The 20570-nt window shown below is 44.9% G+C and overlaps 5 protein-coding genes across 6 annotated transcripts; 2 read left to right on the forward strand and 3 right to left on the reverse strand.

The window, feature by feature from the left end:
* Positions 1-1009: 1009 nt before the first annotated feature.
* On the forward strand, positions 1010-4210 carry LOC133907467 (serine/threonine-protein kinase SAPK3). Its single transcript, XM_062349521.1, has 9 exons — positions 1010-1324; positions 1512-1586; positions 2003-2104; positions 2216-2269; positions 2359-2451; positions 2558-2650; positions 3234-3338; positions 3463-3561; positions 3731-4210. Exons 1-9 carry the CDS (start codon positions 1202-1204, stop codon positions 3986-3988), a joined length of 1002 nt encoding a protein of 333 aa, XP_062205505.1. The 5' UTR covers positions 1010-1201; the 3' UTR covers positions 3989-4210.
* A 1027-nt stretch (positions 4211-5237) lies between these two features.
* On the reverse strand, positions 5238-6786 carry LOC133907018 (trihelix transcription factor ENAP1-like). Its single transcript, XM_062348990.1, has one exon. The coding sequence runs from the start codon at positions 6526-6528 to the stop codon at positions 5608-5610; it is 921 nt and encodes a 306-aa protein (XP_062204974.1). The 5' UTR covers positions 6529-6786; the 3' UTR covers positions 5238-5607.
* Positions 6787-7854: 1068 nt separating this feature from the next.
* Positions 7855-10705, forward strand: LOC133907019 (mediator of RNA polymerase II transcription subunit 31-like). 2 transcript variants are annotated; one of them, XM_062348991.1, is made up of 6 exons: positions 7856-8432; positions 8862-8958; positions 9046-9124; positions 9482-9789; positions 9985-10040; positions 10469-10705. In XM_062348991.1, exons 1-5 carry the CDS (start codon positions 8300-8302, stop codon positions 9995-9997), a joined length of 630 nt encoding a protein of 209 aa, XP_062204975.1. In that variant the 5' UTR covers positions 7856-8299; the 3' UTR covers positions 9998-10040; positions 10469-10705. The 2 variants fall into 2 exon arrangements, with proteins under 2 accessions (XP_062204976.1, XP_062204975.1); XM_062348992.1 differs by lacking the exon at positions 9985-10040 and having other exon boundaries at positions 7855-8432.
* Positions 10706-10941: 236 nt separating this feature from the next.
* Positions 10942-14293, reverse strand: LOC133907017 (RNA-binding KH domain-containing protein PEPPER-like). The gene is made up of 6 exons (XM_062348988.1): positions 13913-14293; positions 12860-13115; positions 12233-12387; positions 11876-12139; positions 11446-11640; positions 10942-11368 (listed from the first exon to the last, which is right to left on the reverse strand). Exons 1-6 carry the CDS (start codon positions 14171-14173, stop codon positions 11171-11173), a joined length of 1329 nt encoding a protein of 442 aa, XP_062204972.1. The 5' UTR covers positions 14174-14293; the 3' UTR covers positions 10942-11170.
* Positions 14294-16758: 2465 nt separating this feature from the next.
* LOC133907961 (cyclin-P4-1-like) lies at positions 16759-20072 on the reverse strand. Its single transcript, XM_062350104.1, has 2 exons — positions 19637-20072; positions 16759-18433 (listed from the first exon to the last, which is right to left on the reverse strand). Exons 1-2 carry the CDS (start codon positions 19978-19980, stop codon positions 18127-18129), a joined length of 651 nt encoding a protein of 216 aa, XP_062206088.1. The 5' UTR covers positions 19981-20072; the 3' UTR covers positions 16759-18126.
* Between the last annotated feature and the right edge of the window lie 498 nt (positions 20073-20570).

The following is a 20570-nucleotide window of genomic DNA, read 5'->3' on the forward strand; positions in this document are numbered from 1 at the left end:
AGTGGATCTCTCTTCCAGCAACTTTTTGTTAAAAATTTGTAATAATGAAACATGAGGATTTGCACAAAACTATATTTGTGTTTTGCTTGTTACCTAAAATACTAGATCTGCAATAGTATGGAAGTGAAGTTCACCCCTGTGTATGCTTTGATGTAATGAACTAATGACAGGGGCGGATGCATAGGGAGGCCTGAGAGGGACGCTTGGCTGGAACAATATTGAAAGAAAGAAGAAGAGGAGAGGGAGAGGGAGAGGGAGAAGTAGAGGAGAAGTAAGAAGAAAGAAGAAAAAGGAGAGGGAGAGGGAGAGGGAGAAGAGCAAGGGAGAGATAGCCCCTCCCTTCTACATTTCGCATCTGTATGCACCACTATTGAATGATGATGTTTCATTTAAATGAAACAGGGTTTTCACCCTTTATTTCGAGAACCATTGACGTTTGGCCTGTTACGAAAGTTGCAAGCAAGTTAGGTCCTACACGACCATATATGCCATCGCGTATTCTTTTTTCAGTTTTCTAGAGGAGCATAGACCGTTGTTCTGCACTAGTCCTCGGTTCCATGCTAGCCCAAGTCAAACTCAGCTCTTTTTCGTTAGGAAAATTAAAATCCCTTTTAGGAAACTCAAGGAATGAAGCCCATAAGAGGCCCATGCCAAATGGGCCTTATACAATTGTAGATCCAGATCCTTTCTACTGGGCCTCAATGGGTTTACGTAGCACGGGCCGAGGCGTCAGTGGGGCCCGCGGCAGAGGCCACGTCGTAGTCCGGAAGTGCCACTTAACCAACCGACCAGCGGGCCCACAACCCCCACCCACCTGCCGGACGTGGACTATGGGAGCGAACCGGGCCCCGCAGAACAGCGACGCCGCTCCGGGCCCACGCCCGCCCGCACTTCAAAAGTGTCTCCCCCACGTGTCGCGCATCCGCCCACCGCACGCGCCTCGCCGCGTCATGCTACTCTGCCACGTCACCCCTGCCGCCGCCGACGTCGCGTCGCGTGGGCGCCAGGTCCAGCCCCCCTCCTCCACTTCGTCGCTTTCCCGGCGACGCCGCGACCGCGACCAAGGGAATTCTCTATTCGGTGGTTAGAGCTTCGCGAGCTTGTGATTGTGGGTTGGTCGCTTCGCTTGGTTCTTCTCTCGGAGACCCTCTTGCTCGTGGGGAGCCGCCATTTTTGGGAGGTCTTGCTCGGGGTGGTGTTAATGGAGGAGAGGTACGAGGCGCTGAAGGAGCTGGGCGCCGGCAACTTCGGGGTGGCGAGGCTGGTCAGGGACAAGCGGACCAAGGAGCTCGTCGCCGTCAAGTACATCGAGAGGGGCAAGAAGGTAGCCTCTGGCCTTGGGCTTCGTTTCCCTTTTGAGCTTTATTTTGGGGTTTGGTGCTTCGAGTTGGTAGGATGTTGTGTTTGGGTCGTTTGATGATGACAAATGTTGGGGTTTCAATCTCGGAAGTGGCTCTGACTGGAGATGTTTGTGTGTCTCTTGGCAAGTTTCATGAATTGTGTATGTGCAGATCGATGAGAATGTGCAGAGGGAGATCATCAATCACCAGTCACTCCGGCATCCTAACATCGTACGATTCAAGGAGGTAATTCAGAAACTTTTGACTCATCTTTTGTTTGATAGCTTTACTGATTGTATTTGTTGATTAAATTGAATCGATGAAATTGGATGTCTCCGAAGTCTGAACTGTTAAGTGTGTCTAGGAAGTAGAAATGGTACTCCTTTTCGGAGAAGGGATAGTGTTTTTTTCTCCTTGCTGTTTGTATCATCACTGCGTCAGTCAGTTAGTAATGCTTAGCAGCACTGAATTCACCGTTAGTTGAGCTGCACCACTCCAATGGTAATAGATTGATAATAGGCAGAGTAGTTTCAGAAGCATCCAAGCTTATCCTAAACTATTGTAGATCATTTTCAAGCATTGAGCAATTTATCATCTGAAGATCAAGGTGCATTCACTTGCTCATAGCCTCGCCTTTTGTTCTGCGAATCAATCGATAACAGGTTTGTTTAACACCCACACACCTTGCCATTGTCATGGAATACGCTGCCGGTGGAGAACTCTTTGAAAGAATCTGCACTGCAGGGAGATTCAGTGAAGATGAGGTTGGTTTTGGCCCTACCTGTTGTCTTGTCGTATCGTCAGGCTTATGTTCCTTGCCCGAAAATCGTCTATGATTAGTAATATGTATTTTGCTATGCTGTTAATGGCAATAGTCCAGGTACTTCTTTCAGCAGTTAATATCAGGGGTCAGCTACTGCCATTCGATGGTATGGTTTCACTTGCCATAAAAAATCTACAAATTAAAGTTCATGAATAGCAGAACTCAAGTTTTAATAAACTGCTACTGCAAATGCAGGAAATTTGTCACCGTGATCTTAAACTCGAGAACACCCTCCTAGATGGGAGTCCAACACCCCGCGTCAAAATTTGTGACTTTGGTTACTCAAAGGTGCTATTTTTGGATACCATCTCAGTTCTACATCTCAACTTTACTAGTAAATTGACCTCTATTGTGTGGTAGAATAAGTTGCGGATTGTGTTTTTGTGCTTTTCAGTCTGCTTTGCTGCATTCCCAACCAAAATCAACAGTTGGCACTCCAGCATACATAGCACCCGAGGTTCTTTCGAGAAAAGAGTATGATGGCAAGGTGTGTTACTTATTACCCACCCCACACTATGTTTGACAACCTTCAGTTCTTCTTCTTCACCGTGTTTTCAATCTAACTATTTTTTAGCAACTGAAAAGATAGAAAGTTGCTAGCACTTTCCCGCTATCTATACTAGTATTCATAGAGCAAATTTGGAATTTTTTTATCATAACTGAAATAAAAGAAACTGGTAGTTTAGTACCTTCATTTTTCATATGTATATAGTCTATTGAAGATTTGAAGTTCTCTTCCCTCAGATAAACATTTTTTGTCACTGAAAGACAGGAGCAATCCTTTATGCAACTCTGAAACTACTGACAGCTGAGAGTTCGATTCTGGACCTGTTGCTTATAGGACTGCCATCGGGCTTTCTTTTGTAACGTTACAGGACCACATTAATTTAGCAATTAGCCAGCGCTTGGTTCAGTGGCTCATTGGCAAGAAAATTCTTACACTGAAGACAAACAGGATTATGATCTGTATACTTCCAGGGTTGCATTTATTCTCCTGAATTTTCTGAAACTGTACATTTTTGGCTTGCGAAACTGTATATGCTGTGACAAAGATGATTCTCCTTGTCCAGGTAGCAGACGTTTGGTCCTGTGGCGTGACACTGTACGTGATGCTCGTCGGATCATATCCATTTGAGGATCCGGAGGATCCAAGGAACTTCCGCAAAACACTCAGCGTAATCATCCCGTTCATCCTCTTTCCCCTTGTTTTGTTCTTCCAGTTTGCTTCGTTGCTTGTTTAGTGAATCTGAAAGTATGGGACTCCGAAAACGATGCAAACGAATGCCTTGTGTCTGACAGAGAATTCTTGGCGTGCAATACTCCATCCCGGACTATGTGAGAGTGTCTTCAGAGTGCAGACGCCTTCTGTCTCAAATATTCGTTGCCGATCCTTCAAAGGTACTTCCTCTTTCTGTTCAGTCAATCTCAAGTTAGCGTAATCTTCAGATTGTTCCAATAGGCAGGCACTTCATGCTTAGATTGTGTTGACCTTTGCATCTTGTACCTGTAATGCTGAACTTTGTGACTGACAAAACGAGTTTCTTCTGAAACTTGTGTCTTCCTGAAGAGGATCACCATCCCGGAGATAAAGCAGCACCCGTGGTTCCTGAAGAACTTGCCGAGGGAAATCTTGGAGAGGGAGAAGGCGAACTACGAGGACACCGATACTGTCGAGCCGACGCAGGCAGTCGACGAGATCATGCGGATCGTCCAGGAGGCCAAGACCCCAGGCGGCATGTCCAAGGTAGTCGACCCGGCGCTGCTCGCCGAGATGGCCGAGCTGGAGAGCGAAGGGGACGAGGCGGAAGCCGACGACACCTACTGATCAGCTCTTGCACGCAGTTCAGGTGCTCACTCATGGCACCGGAGTTATAGACATGATCTGCCGAACCTAACGAACATAAGGAAAAACCAGGTGTATGATCATCAGATAATGATGCCCTGTTGCGTACTTGCATTGGTACTCTGTAATCTGTATAGCGCTGAACAATCGTACATTGCACGGGATTAGCGTGCAGTGGTAAATAAAGAAAAATATTGGGTTGCACGGGAGTATGTGCTAATCGTCGTACGTCGGCGTTCACCAATGTTGAAGTATCGGTGCACCCCATGTGCAAACAACCTAGAAATTGAAACTGCAGGTGGGTGTGAAATGCAAAAATTTCTCCAAGCTGTCTAGAAATTGAACTAAAAAGTAAATTTCTTGCGTTCCAAATCGAATGGTTCATTGTGCTGTCTATCTATATTACCCGTTGATAACGAGACGCGTATAATAATTTCATCAATCTTAAGTTATGCATCTCCGAGTGCGTGCGTGCTATGGGATCAGCAAGTTATCACTTTGAGGTGACTCTCGTCCTTGTTTGGCCTAGCTCCACCTGAGCTTCTCCAGGATGGAATCTGAAAATCTGGGCCAAATGACTGGCTTGTTCACCCAGCTTCTCCAGAAGCTAAGCTCATCTATTGATAGGGTGTTAGGACTTAGGGGTGGCTTTTGTGTCTTCTCGAACCTCTCTACCCACCCCACCTCCCTACCTCTCACCTTACCAAGCAAACATTAACCAAACGACTTCTCCAGCTTCTATGCGACGCTAGCCTTATCCTTTTTTGGATTCTCCTTGGGAAAAACATGACTCAAAATCTCTTAATGCAGAAGCCTTAGGATTCATGAAATGTGGTGGAGTTCCTGATTCATCCTTAATGACTATTAATTGTTTATTTATCTGCGAGAAGGTACCAAGGTTCAGTAGGTTCACTCAAAATCAACTACAACTACTATAGAGTGCTACTAATGCACTCCACTCCACTGTAGCTCTCAGCAGTTGCCACGGAGGATCCCGATCCTAGCTACAGCGCTTACTACTGATTCTACTGGGTTGATGTGACTCGCTGATTCCTTAAGTTTTCTGGCAGTGCCAGTGCTGCTGCAGCAGCTTAAGAAACATTCCTGATTGACGGTATTATCCATCAAATAACCGCAGATCATGTCTAAACACGATGAAGCTGTCAGTGTGTATTATCCATCAAATAACCGCAGCCACCCAGCACCTCGAAACACAGAAGCTGTCAGTGTGTAGGAATATAAAAACAACACAAGAAACAAGCAAGCAGAGCAGGAGCAGAATCCACAAGGACCAGAGCACGTGCCTTCTGAACAAGCTGCGTTGCTTCCACCAAAGAAGCAGCTCAGAACACAAGAAGCAGCAGCAGTTCACTGATTACAATTGAGCATTTGTAAATTAAACCACCCCCCTTCTGTATCCATATCCTACACCTACACATCCTGGGATGTGCCCCCCAAAACCCCTTGCTTAATTACCATCCAATCCAATCCAATCCAAACGGGAGGAAATTACTACTGCTAATATGACAAGTCAACAACTACCACGAGCAGGAGCAGCAGTTAACAAAGGGCGGAGCGGCCGGACTCCATCGATGGATCGATCAGTCCTCCTCCATGGCCGGGGAGAGCTTGGCCCTCTTGTGATGCTGCTGCTGCTGCTTGCTGAGGAAGGCCTCGAGGACGAGCTGTTGCGCGTCGAGCATCGTCTGGGTGCGCTTCATCTCCGATTCCATCCGCTCCTTCTCCATCTGGACGGACAGCTCCAGCCTGCGCTCCTCCATCCTCATGAACCCCTCCCCGACGGCCCGCAGCGCCGCGGCCACCTCCTCCATGGCCTCTGACTCCGCGTCGTCCTCGTTACTGCTCCTCTCCGGCCTCGCCGCCGCGAGCCTCGTGCGCGAGCCCTTGGGGATGGTGAAGCGCAGCCCGCTCCCGGCCCCGCCGTTGGAGATGAGCCCGTGCAGGCTCCTGCTCCGCACCGCATCCTCGGAGGATGGGGAGGACACGGCAGGGGAAGGCGTGGCCGCCGGTCCCTTGGTCTTGATCTTGACGATGGCGTTGGGGCTGGGGTCGGGCGCGCCGCCGCCGGCGAGGTCGTGGAGGAGCGCGAAGAAGGGCCACTTGGGCCCCTTGGAGCGGCCGGCGGACCGCGCGCGCTCGGCGCGGTACCGCTTCCGGAGCTTCTCGATCTTGTGGCGGCACTGCACGCCAGACTTGTGGGTGGCCGTGGGGAACCTCCCGCAGCGGGCGGTCACGGCGCCGGCCACGTCGTCCCAGTCCGCGGCCCGCAGGTTGCCCTTGCGCAGCGCCTCCCACCTATCGCGGTACGCCTCGATGAGCGCCAGCGTCTCCTCGTGCGTCCAGCACGGCGGCGGCAGCCTCCGCCCGGAGCCGCCCCCTACTCCTCCTCCCCCCGACGCCGCGGCTGCCGCAGCCGCCGCCGCGACGGGCGCGGCAAGCGGCGGGAGGTCAGGGGAGGAGACGACGTCGTCCCTGGCCGCGTCGGAGGACGAGGAAGACATGGTCGGTCAGCGGCTAGGGTTTGGTGGTGGTGGTGGAGGAATTGGGGAACGGAGGAGGACGCGGAGGCGGAGGTGGGGAACCGGTCATATAAGGAGGCGGAGGCGCGGTGCGGTGGTGGGCCGCGGGCGTGGGCCGCGCGGTGAAATGACCGGCTGGGGAGGGCATCACCGCCGCGGCCGCGTGGGCGGGCGGAGCGGGGCGGTGGTTTTGGGGTTGGGGGTTTGTCGCGTACTTGCGGCGCGGCGGACGATGGGTTGAGGTGACGAGGCCGTGAGCCGCGAGGGGGGCCGGGGGCGTAATGGCAGGACTTCTAATTTTCATATTTCGAAAATCAAAAAATTATAAAACTAAACGTTTATTTAAAAAATTGCAAAATCAAAATAGGCTACTGTTGTCTTTCAACGGACGATAGATTTAAAAAATAGACTACTGTCGTGCTTCAACAGAAGATAGGTTTTAAAAATTTAAAAATCATGATTATTAAGATATTATTTTGAATTTTAAGAGTAATAGATCATAGTTTTTTTAATATATCGTTCATTGGAAGTATAATATTTTTTTTAATTATTATTCGTTGGAAGGACGGTTGTAGTTCATTTTCGTAATTTTTTAAAACAGAAGTCTAGTTTTGTAATTTTTTATTTTTAAAATATAAAAATAAAATAAAATATGTAATGGCATGGCAGGGGCACTGGCGCCGTATCGTGCGGACTGCACGGCGTGGCCATGTTGGGTTTCCTCTTCAGAAGGAAATTCTATGAGACTCGGTCTCACAGAAAGATCACTTCTTATATATGCTACATGTCTTGCTCCTTCCTCTCAGCTGCACGTATCAGCCGTTAAATCAGAGAATGACGATATGGATCAGAGTCTCGTATGAATCTTTCAGCGAAGAGTCTTGTAGAATTTCTTCCTCAGCCTCGCCTTTTCCCCTCGATTTTGCCTAGTTTTTTATCAAATCCCAGCGGCGGGACGGTGTGAGCGACCACGCCGATCTCAACAGCCGCTCCGCTAATGTGCCATGCCGTGCCGGCGTGACGGGATTGCATGGGCAGGTGGGCTACACTGATGACGTTTGGTTACGATAGTAGGCCCTTCGATACCTTGCATGTTTTGCCCTTCGATTACATTGTTACTGCATCCGTTTTCATGTACTTGTTACCCGTTTTTTACTATATGAATTTTGATTTTGTGTTTTTCTAAAAAAGTTTATGGTTTCCTAAAATGTTTGTATCATTAGATTCGTCGTGAAATATACTTCATTAATATTGTATATATTTAGGTATTTATAAATTTTTTATAGAAATAAATATCAAAATTACTATAATAAAAGCCGTGACAAGTAATTGAAAACGGAGCTAGTATCTTCGGATCTAGGGGCAGAAGTGGAAATCTGTAGAGTTGAGGTTTCTTGCTCTCTCTCTCTCTCTCCGTTACATTTTTATTCCGTCTCATCGTCGGCGACCTCGCCGCCGGCGAAGGGACGCAACAAACCAGACCCTCGAGGTATCCTCTCGTCGACAGGCGTCGTCCCTCCTCTCCCCCGCCCTCTACTGGCACTCGACTTCCCTCTAGTGGAGATCGATCCGGACTCGGATAGACTGCTGCGGATTTATGTGCTGCGTGGTGCCCAGTGCCCTACAAATCCAATCTGCCCACGCATAGTTCGATTTGGCTTTCCTTAAGCAAGCAAGATCAATCCAGCCGAGGCGCGGGCGCAGTTTATTTTCGATTTTTTTTGGGAGGGCTTCAACTGACTGATTGAACCCCATGGCTGACGTTGGTTCCGCCCCTGGCGGCGGCGGGAAGCCTCCGCCGTACAAGGACCCCGACGACGGGAGACAGCGGTTCCTCCTCGAACTGGAGTTCGTGCAGTGCCTCGCCAACCCTACCTACATCCACTGTACTGTACTTTCCTCCACTCCTTCGTTTCACATCGCCTGGTTAGGTTAGCTTCTTAGATTTTACACGCTTTCGTGGAACCAATGTTGTGTGGGAAATTAATCGATCCATAGCTACTTCGGTTTGTGATGGCCAATTTGGAATGGGGTGCTGCAGCTAATAAATAACCAACAATTGTTAGTAATGCAGAGAAAAATTGTAATTTTAGCATGTGTTAGTTAGTGTGAATGTGATGGCCACTTAAGCGACTTCCTGGTGCGACAGCATGTGTTAAGGCTGTGGCACTGTTAGTCGTATTGCTTGAATTTCGTCTTTGCTTAAGCTTCATTGCTTCTTGCTGTCCTGGGGTTTTAACTTCAATTTACTTGTTGAATGAGTATTATGTTTGGTATCGCATGGAAAATATGTGATATATGTTTTGTTTGTGCAGATCTAGCACAGAATAGATATTTTGAAGATGAGGCATTTATCGGGTATCTCAAGTACCTTAAATATTGGCAGCGTCCGGAATATATCAAATACATAATGTGAGTGGGGCTATATTTTTTTTTAGATTTCTGTAAGTAGATATGCTCACTGAAAAAATGACTTGCTCATGGTGCTTGCTGATATAGGTATCCACACTGCCTTTTCTTTCTTGAGCTCCTCCAAAATGTGAATTTCCGAAGTGCAATGGCACATCCAGCAAACAAGGTGATCTTTTGATCCCATTGGCCTAGAATCACAATGAAGCACCTATCTTTAGCTTTTATTTTACTGTTCTGTAACCTCATTCCTTCTTTGAAAACCTAGCTGGAGTTGCGTCTTTGGACCATATTATTTTGACTGTAGCTTGTTAGAACATATCGAGAAACAGAAAAGTGGCTAAAACTTGATATTAATGCTCTTGCAGATATATGATTGATATATTTATTTGTTTAGCAACTGCTCAAGGCAAACTAGATGACATCGAAGTATATTGAGCTTTTACATGCTTTATAAATGTTCATAATTTTACTTGGTACAGTACTTTCTTATGATACTAACGCTTACCAGCACATTGCTTGACAGGAGCTTTCTCATAGGCAGCAATATTTCTTCTGGAAAAACTATAGGAATAATAGACTGAAGCACATTCTACCACGCCCTCCTCCTGAGCCAACTCCTGTGCCTGCACCTTCACAAGCACCCACAACGGTGCCCCTACCAGCACCAGTGCCGACACCTGCAGTTCCACCAGTTCCTGCACCGTCATCATATTTGCCACCTGTGGCAGCAGTTGGTGCATCTGCAATGTCTCCTATGCAGTTTGCTGGAACTCCTGGCACCAATATCCCAAAGAATGACATGAGAAATGCTATGGGTAACAGAAAGAGAAAGTATGCACCTCCCTTGGAATCATTCAATAATTTGTCTCATGAAGTTATTATTTGCGCATGACTTTTTTCCTTGCTACTTTGCCTGTGTCGTGAAAACATTAGCAAACCGTTATTTTGTTTGAGTACAATCCGATTCAGATAAATTTATGGTCATTATTCCTATTTAGATTACGAAGATCGTCTTTTCTTTTTCAGGAAAGACGGTTGAGGCTCTCAACATGCTTTGCAGGAGAGCCACATCCTCTTCTATGGTAGGAGTTGTCCTTCATTGAACATTTAGTGGAGCAATCTTTTTAATTTTACTTCCCTTTGATCTTTTGCCCATTATGAAAATTCATCTGAAATTTTGTCAATAATGCATACAAAGTTTACGGTAGAATTGTTATGACAAAAAGTTTGATAGCCAACTGGGATGTCTGAACTGGGAAGGTAGCATGCGCAATTTCATTGAGCTACGGCAGCTTATTTCCTTTCGTTTCTGTGCTGTTTGGTTTGACAAAAAGTTCGGTAGCCAACTGAAATGTCTGAACTGGAAAGGCAGCATGTTCAATGTCGTTGAGCTGCGGCAGCTTATTTCCTTTCGTTTCTGTGCTGTTTGGTTTGAGGTTAAGGGTATGATGTGCATATTCAATAAATCATCAAATGGTGACTGATCATCCTGTGCACGTCTTCAATGCAGGATGGGCTAGTGGAATATGATGAACAACTCAACAGCGATCAGCATTGGATGCAAGCGCACAGTAGCCGATTCTGCGTTTTTTTGTGTGTTATATTCGGACTTGTAGCTGTCGCCAAGTTAGAACAAATACTGCTTTGTAACAGCTGTAGATGTAACTTAAGATGTCAATATGCTCCTGATTAACTAAATCATTTACCTTGGCCTTGTCGAGGTAATTAAATCTTTTTTACGGTGAAACTTTGGAAACGCCGACAGCCGAAAATGCACGTTCGGTGCCTATCCATGAATCATAACATATGTAGTCACTGGCCCACTTTCACAGCGTGATGAGGTAGGAAGTAACGCTTGGCAGTATTTTACTCGTGCAAAAAATATCGCAGGCATAGATGCACTCATGCACACGTTGTATCACATCTCTTGCAAAAAACAAAAAGAAGTATCTTGCAGTGAGCACAAAAAAAGACACCGTAAACTACGGAGAACTGGTACAGATTTCAATTCCAAAGAAGCGAAAATCTATAAACCATCTGTTTATCACTCTAACAACATAAGCTGATCCAAAATGCGTACTGAGATACAATATGATCTACCAGATTCCCGCCTCGAAGCACACTAATCAGAGAACTTGCTGACTTGTACAATGGTTACCCAGGAACATAGAAAGGGTGCCATCAAGCATTTAAGCCTGATAATGAACTGCTACTAGTACCGGTAACTCGACCCATACCCGCCCAGGCCTGAAGATGGATACCTACCGTCATCGGTGCTAGAATAAGATGGCAGCGATGACGATGGATAGGTGGAGCTGCCATATTGTGAGTAGCTGGACCTATACACTGGATCTAATCCTGCTCCTACATAGCTGCTTCTGACAGGTTCTCGGTGTGCAGCCAACGAGTCCTGGAGTAAGAAACGGTGTCAAAATGTTTACAGCGGAGAAAATCTACATTTCAAAGGAAGACATGGCGTGCTATTACCTGGATGAGCTGTTGGGCGGCTTGTACCTGCGACGATGTCCCCTTTATTTCGACAGTAATATCATCAGGACTACCGAAACTCTCCTGAATTGTGACAACAGCCCCACTATTAGCTCGTATGTACGCAATATTTGCTCCTTTAACTCCTATAATGTCTTCTGCATAGGTAAGTGGGATTTGCATGGTCTGAGTTATCTGCATATGGTACATCCTTGTCAGCAACAGCTCAAGGTAAAAAAAGAAATGCTCTGTTTCCAAGTAAGATATGTTGAATTACATGTAAAAGGATCAATGGATGGAATGAACAATAAACAGGCACGAAAGAGATCAATAAACAACTGATGAAAATAGACCCATGAATCGTGCTTATTCCACTAAACATCTTATGGAAAGGAATGAAGATGCATAGAAAGCCAAAGATAATCCAGACCTGTGTAACTAGAGGGCCAGCACCATGCATCCCAGAGGGTCGCAGTGTTGACAAGGCAGGATCCCGCCCATAAAGTGATACACCTGAGCGATGAATGCTATGATCTACCAAAGGTTCACGTTCAAGAAACAAATGATCCCTCTTCAGTGGAAGACTGTATTCATCAACTACTGAAGGTGGTTGATTGACCTGTGCAGAACCAATTGAAGGATGTGACATATCACTCCAGCCATCACCACTGCGATCTTGGCTCACCGTGGTATTCTGAAAAAAAGAGGAAAATGGTGTATTAAAAGTGATATAAAGGGTGGATTACAGGATTAGCGAAGCTTAGCATGAGTTAAAATGTGTGCTTACAGTCTTTTCAAATAATGGAAGTACACTATGGTCAACCAAAAACTTCCGCAGATGGTTAGAAACTGCTTGAAGTGCTTTTAGAACTTTCTCCGTTTCACCTTGTATCTCAACTATCCTTTCATCTTCAGTTACATAGAATGGTCGCTCTCGTTCATCTACAAATATTTGTAAGCCAAGAATAACCATCATTCATTTTTATCAAGGTTGAGTTAGCATATTATCATCAATCTTTGTACATCTAGATAAGGTGAACATTAAATTTTTCAAATTTTCTATGCATAATGTTCTATGCTAAATGCCAACTTTTAAATTTATCAAATCCTTTTTCCCTTCTGTGACCAAGAGTACTTTATTGTTCATCCAATCATGCCAGACGAAACATGCAATAGAAAATGAATAGCATACCAAAATGTGTGCTAAAAATGAAAGACTTCTCGAAAGAATGATTGCACTAGTTAAGGGCAGCCAAAATGTCAAATACTCTAAAAAGGATGACACACTTTTGTGCCCGGGAATTCAACCATTGAATTTAAAGATAAGATACTAAAATCCAACAACGAGATGGTCAACTGCTGTACCAAAACAACTGTGTATTAACACACTATACATCAGCCAAAAATACTTTACCTACTGATATAACCCGTATTGTAGCACCCGTGCCCTCCTGGATTGCCTTGATTGTGGCACCTTGCTTCCCAATTAGATTAATTGCTTGAGCTCCAGGAACCAACAATCGGGCAGCACATACACCAGGTGCAGCAGCTGCCTGAGTACCCTCAGCAGCTCCATCTGTTATTCCATTGACACGTTTAAAAACTCTCATCAGAGCATCAATAGCTGGAGGCAGCTCCAAGCCTGGATCTTCTTTTCCAGACACCAAAACCTGGAATATCCGAGATTCATGATTCAGTAGAAGTGTCGAAAGAGAGCATGAAGGATGCAGTTGTATCAGTAAGGTGGACAAATAAGAACAATTAAAAGAGCTACTGAATATTAAGTTTGAATTCATTCAGAGCACTAACAGCACATAGAGATAGTTACTATACTTAAACTTTATCAAACAAAAAGACAACTATCGTCCACCATTATCAACCAAATTAGCCGTGTTGAATGATTGCATAAGCATGATAACATATCGAATGCCACCTGATCACATAATCATACCCTCCTCTGTTTACAACTGCCTCCTACCAATATAAAGCATTCTGATATCTAAAGATGCACCTACATGGTATTTACAATCCTCACAGCAAATGCCACACACACACCAAATATCACACGAAAACAACATTCATTCGTAATATGACCAGGTTTCCAATCATATTAAGAAGTTGACTTCCACATCTGTCCTATGACTACTTAGCATAACAACCAAATCAAAAAACATTTGCAGTACCATAGAGTCTTAATCAGACCACTCGATCACTGCTGAGAGATCATCCCACGGTGAAATCATGTCACAGTCCAGCAAACGCCCAACCCTTTTACCACGACCCCTGCGATCGTACCTCATATGCACTACCACCTCTGACAGGTAAAACCGTTAAAAAAATCCTAGCTGACAATACTAAGCAACCTCTACAGAAATCCTACAAGGTTTCCAATTTCGAATTCGTCAACATCTTATTATAATCAGAGACAGTTTAGGCCCCTTCAAAAGCTCGCTAAACTAGTACTCACAATGCGCTCGGTGGCGCCGACGGGGCCCTCGAGGACGCGGACCCTGGCCTTGGTCTCCTCGACGAGGCGCTTGATGAGCTCTCCCTTCCGCCCGATGATGCTCCCGACCTTCAGCACCGGCACCACCAGCCGGAACACGCTGTCCCCAGGCCACCCGGGCCACCTCTTCGCCACCGCCGCGGCCTCCTCAGTGTCCGGCGGGGGCAGCAACGTAGGCTCGGCGGCGGCGGCGACGGCGACGGCGGCGGATGGGTCGGCCATGGCGGTGGTGGTGGTGGTGGTGGAGGGGGCTAGGGTTTGGGGCTGGGCCGCGGATGCAGTTGCGGTTACAGTTGCTGAGGCGTCGGAGGAGCACGAGGGTCGGTTCGCGATTTGATTTCTCACAGGCTCTCGTGCTTGCCTATTCTAGTTATGGGCCGTCGCTTAACTTGTCCAGACATTGGGCCCATAGTGATATATTTTAGGCCTTCATAGATTAAAATAAAATAATTTAAGTTTTTATTTTTAGAAAAAAATAAAAAAAATATCTGACCTAAATACCCTCGGTGTACCTATAGGCTATAGCTACATCTCTACAGATTCTTAAATATAGAAATATCTAGCTCCGAGAATTTTTAGCACTAGAAAGTTCTATCAAACATACCATTATCCTTCTCTTTTGAAAATAAAACCATCTCATAAACCACATTTCTTTTCAGTTTGTGCTAATTCATTTTCATTCATGAGAACTCGCATGAGCTACTGGTATATGTTATCCATATGAACCTGGTAAGTTATCAGAAACTCAAGGTATGGAATGTGCATGCGCTATCGGAGGGTCACTAAATGAATACGTTAGGAACCATGTCGTGGTATAGTGTCAGATAAGATCTGAAAAAAGAGAAGAAGATTATCTGCTAATTTTTTCTAATTTATTTATTTATTTTTATTAGTAAAACATGTCTCATAATCTTAACTAATAACGAGACAGGAAGGCTGCAGTATGAGGATAGATGATAAAAATAGATAAATTATTTAAATTTTAGGAATTTTTATTAGATGTAAAGAGAGTAGGAGAAAGAGATAATGTGGAAACTAACTTATATTTTATATAGTAGAGATTACATACGACAGTGCAACCAAGTTTAGAAGACTAGCCTGTCCGGCACAGCTTCTATTTGTGCATTCTAGATGATTTCGCATAAGTTATGCCAAACGGTATGATTCTACATCAGATTATCAATAAACAAATTATAAGAATGAACAGTATAATTCGCAGAAAAGAAATTTATTTTTCACAAGATTCTCTAGGAATTGAATTGTACATAAGCACAAACTGTGCCAAACATATCTATATGTGCGTGAATAGTTGCTCAGAGTCGCGTAGGAACAGATCAACGTTGAGTTATATAGGTTAGTTGTCACATTACCATCATTTAGGCTAGCCAATAATAGTAATACTATTGCCGTCCCTATATGTTGATAGATTAAAAAACAATGCAATCGGAACAATAAATATTAAATTGTGATACTACTGAAAATGCTTTTGCCACACCGTAGAGCTGGTCACCCGGCATCAGTTTGGGGTGTACACTCATGACTCATGTGCGAGTGTTTCCTCCATGTTGCGTGATGGTGAGCTATTCAGTCGACAGTAATATCCTAGATTACTCATACAATGCATGATCACTGTTTCTAGACATGCTAATAAATTATGTTGCTGCTTGATGGTCAACTCATCTAGCACAAAAACGGTACTGAAAGGGTTTGGTTAACAACAAATTTATGGCCTTCACCTGTTGTGAACGCATGTGGCCTACCTACATTAATTTGCAATCAAATTTTCAAATGATTTCAGGTTGATGCAAATTTAACATGTACTGAGATAAAACCGAGGTTTGAGTTTCTTACACCGACCGGTTCACGTAATAAGCATATCGTCTGCGGGATAATGCTTTTGAGTTCTCCCAGTTGTGAGCAAGTTGTCGTTGCTTCTTTTCTTTTCTTTTTTGAACTTTTCAAGTACCTAAGTGCACTTGAGAATTAAACATTGGGTTGGATAGTTAATGGAGTTGGTTGTATCTTTATCTATAAGAGATCAAATCTCAAATTTATTCTTGCGTGTCTCATTAATGTAGATTTTTTAGTGGTGAGTAATATATCCATCGATAATAAGATGTACGGGGTGACTTCATCAATTTTTAAGCTCTGTGTTTCCAATGTTTAAGCGTTAGGTGAGCGTGTGCGTGCGAGCTGTAGTGATATTTCTAAAAAAATACATCAGTGCACTTGTTGATTGCCACTTGTCACTGTTCTAGATAGGTGATAAGAATAAAAGCCAGCGAATAGTGGAGCATGTAACAGGAACTCAACAAGAATTATTAAAGGCATACACGTGGATGGGCATCAAAGTACATGGAAGAAGGTGTCACCCAACCAAAATCCATCTCCATTTCACAAGGAAACAACCAAAGCAATTGAAAAACTTTATTGGAAGAAAGCAACACCCAGAGAATCATCACTGCCCCCGAATGGTTTACTTGCTGTGATTCCTCCTTAGGCCACAGATTCCCCTGCATGGGGGTATGATTCATTCACAAGGTTCATATGCCACTGGCTTTATTTTGGCATCACATGATGGAGTGCCTACATGCCAATTCCCAACGCATCTGGAAATTTAGATCCCTTCAGATCCGATCCAAGTATATGTACCCACCAATTGAACTCGGGGAATTTTTGTTTTTATCACAAACTTGTTCTTTTTTTTTTTTTGCCATTTGGTAGTATCCGGGCCCACATTTCAATGTGAGACTCCAGAGGTTAAACAAAATTAGAATCAGGAAAAACAATAACCTTTGCCAGGTTAGTGGAAAGAAAATAATAACTTTTCCACTGAGATTTAGTTCCATGGAGGTAAAATCAAATTACCTAGTACCTGCCTACCACACAAATTTCATGACTTGCAACTCATCTGCATTTTTTTTTATATTCTGTACCACACAAATTTTCCAGATGAGAGCTTGTTTGGATGCATAGCTGTAGTACTAACAACTGGCTTAAGGCACACAAAAATGTAGAGAGAGACTCATTTCCCGTGGCCATCTCTCTCTCTCTCTCCCCCCTTCTTGCTCGCTTACCCTGCCTCACCGGTCACCGCTCACCATTGGCAGCTGCCGAATTTCCCGTGGCCATCCATCCATCCATGTTCATGTCCAACTCACTGCACTGGTGCCAAAGGCGCTGGTGTATTACAATACTACAGCGCAAAAGGTGGCTTCCACAAGCCCAAGTAGCCCTGCATCTACATGCACACCACGTTCTGATCCTTGTTCTTTACTGGCAATGTTGCACTCGCGTCAACTGTTCCGAATCACATCTCGTTGCCTGTTTACCACACTCAACCAGTCAAGTTGCTCGCCACATCTCTCAAAGATCGCTGTAGATTTCTCGATCATATTTTACTTCTCTTTTGCAGACACCAGTGCTAATTCTTTTCTGAACTTACTCAGAGATGAAACTTTGCAGTAACTTGGTGGTTGATATTTTGCATGAACTGTGCTGGATAGTTACTGCTTGTTCTGGTCAAAATACTCCTTTTTGATGATACAGCAACCCATGATGCTATTGCTTGTTCTAGTAATCTTTCCATAATGGCCTAGTAGTAGCAGTAGTGACATTTTTCCGACTGAAACTTTCGCTGACAGTTTCAGATACAGGGTCTGCAGTTTCAACTGCTCTGTGCATTCAGAGTTTCAGGTTGCCTGCACACATTTTTGTTCCAACCATGCACTGACAGACTTGACAGTCTGGGATCAACAGCCAAGAAACATGCCATGTTCTGACCAATAATCACCCAGTTGCCTCCACCATCCCACGATGTCCAATCCAAATTTACGTACTCCCTCGCAGCGAATAATTTCCAGAAAAAGGCGACAAGAGACATGCAGCGTGCTGTGACTCACATGCGCATACACCAGTGAGCATCCAATGAAATAACAATGGCAAAATCGAATCCCAAGCTGATCCATCCATTCATCCACGATCGATCCGTCGAACAATGGCAAGATCCCGAAAACCTGACCCATCCATGATCGAATCCACCTGACTATCTGAGCTCACTAGGAACAATGGACACCTATGTACCAAGAACAGCAAAAAGGAGGAGAGAGGAAAAGAAGAAGCCAAAATGACACCACGGGGACAAAAAGAAATGGCTCGATCGATCGACCGATCGATCAGACGGTGAGCCGCGGCTGCTGCTGATTGTGATGGTGGCAGCCGGCCGCGGCGACAGCGGCATCGTCGTGGTCGGATGGGCCGGCGCAGCAGTGCTGCAGCTGCAGCTGCAGCCTTGGGGGTTGGACGGGCGCGGGCGGGTCGACGTAGGCCATCTCGCTCTGGAGCACGGCGCAGTAGGAGGCGAAGGCGGCGGGCGTTACGTTGAGGTCGAAGGCGACGCCGAAGAGGAAGTCCACCTCCAGGTAGTTCATCTCCACCAGGCTGATGCCGCCGACCCGCGCGAAGTAGGCGTTGTTGTAGCATCTGCACGAGCAGCAAGCAGCAGCAAATTCAGACGACTGACGAATTCATGGCATGTTAGCACATCACAAAAGCACAAGCATACATTGAAGCTACAGTTGTTCTGTTGTTGTAATTTGTAAATGGTGATACGGCAGCCCCGTTTGGAACACAGGAATTTCGTAGGAAACGAAATAATTCCCGGCTTACAATTGCGGCCTGAGGAACAGTACTAACTTGTTTTTGAAGGCCATTTAAGAGATGTATGTAGGACAAGGCGATCGGCTTTGGTAAGAATGGTGGATTGACGCTGCTGCGCTATGGCCGCATCAACCTCGGGATCGACAACTGTCCTTGTGACCAACCCAGTGGCTTGTCTTTGATGCAATGCCAGATGGAAATAATGATAGGAAAAAGGTTAGCCAGATTTGGGGCACAACTGTGTTTGCCTGCACGGCACACAGTGGGTTTGTGATCATCACCACCACCATAAAAAAGAAGTGGTTTTAGTTATTTTTCACTCTGATTTATAGTCATTGATTTAGATTGGTCTATATTTTATTAATATGAGTGACATCATAACCAAAAATCAATCTTTTAAGTGGTAAATTATCAATTTATTCTCAGGATATTGGAGGATCATAGCACAAATTCGGATGGATCAGAGACCAGACGCAAACACCAAGCAAACAAAAATACTGCAGGCTGCCTCGATTACCTGATCATTCTTTGAAGTTCAGTTCTCTGACCATGACCCTGAACTTGACTACAACTTTATCCTGATCAATATTCGTTGGCTTAACCAAAAAAAAGGGGGCAATTTGGCAACTATGGAAGCTCTCTTAGTTTTACAAGTTCAAATTTGCTTAAAGCAAGTATACATGAAACATGTACACAAGGAGATATGGACATAATGTACATGTCAGAAAGTGTTTTTCATAATTGTTTCAAAAAAGTTTTTTTTTTTGTCAGACTTTGAAGTCAACAGTTCAGCGAAATTCAACTTGATCGACTATTTTGCCACACCTTACTTGAAGTAGGTTTTCTTACATACCAAGCTAATCAGCTGTTAATTTTCCATTTAATCAAGAACTTGATACTAAAGATCTACATGTGGACGGTGAATTCAGTCATTTGTGACGATCATTGGCAGTTAAGCATGCGTCTGTCGGTCCGTGTGTAAATTAACCATTGTGTGTGTATGTAAAGGGGGCAAGGAGTACGCACATGTCGTCGACGAACTTGACGGCTGTGAGGACGGATGTGATGAGGAAGCGGTGGACGTTGAAGGAGTCGACGGCGAGCGCGGGGCGGCGGCGCAGGAAGCGGTCGAGGTAGATGTAGGCGACGACGTAGCAGGAGGGGCTGCAGCTCGCGAACCGAAAGATGCGCTCCAGGTACCCACCGATCGAGATCGCCGGCTTCGTCAGCCCCTGGAACGCCGACACCGGCCGCTGCCCCTCGGCCGCCGCCGCCGCCGCGTCGTTGCGCTCCGCCACGCGCTGCAGCAGCGACGACAGGATCGACACCACCCGCGGCACCGCCGCCTCCACCATCTCCCCCGTCGTCATCGATCGATCGGACGAAGAGAATTCTTGGCTTCTTCTTGGCTAGCGGCGTCCCTTGGGTTTGGGCTCTGGTGGGTGCGGAGGCTGAGCGAGAGGGAGGAGACGAGGAACTGGTGGTTATAAAGGGAGGGAAAACGAAAGGAAAGGACATCGGAAAAGAAAAAGAAATAAAGATTTGAGTTTTGCAAGTTGGCATGATTATCTCTCTTTCTTACTAGGGGCGGAGCTAGGATTGTATAATCGAGGGTTGAGTAAAGATAAATTTGAATCGGTTTTGAAAGCTATAGAATTGATCCTCGTAAAAAAAACATATTTTTCTCTTAATATTGGTTAATCTATTTTTAATTATTTAGAAGAAAAAATACATGTGTTATGATGAATCCATGTTTTATGACCATCTTAAAACATATATTTTCTTTTCATACAAAAATTTGCCCACATACAAAATGTATGACATTTCAAATAATAGATGATGATATTTACCTATTCAACTTTTTGATATTGTCTTTGCTAGCTAGTTCGATATGAGCCTACTATATAAGTTGATAAAAAATCTCTATAACTGAAAAATGACTAGAGCTCATGTTAATAAA

The sequence above is a fragment of the Phragmites australis genome, chromosome 24, assembly GCF_958298935.1.
Source record: "Phragmites australis chromosome 24, lpPhrAust1.1, whole genome shotgun sequence".
NCBI lineage: Eukaryota > Viridiplantae > Streptophyta > Magnoliopsida > Poales > Poaceae > Phragmites > Phragmites australis.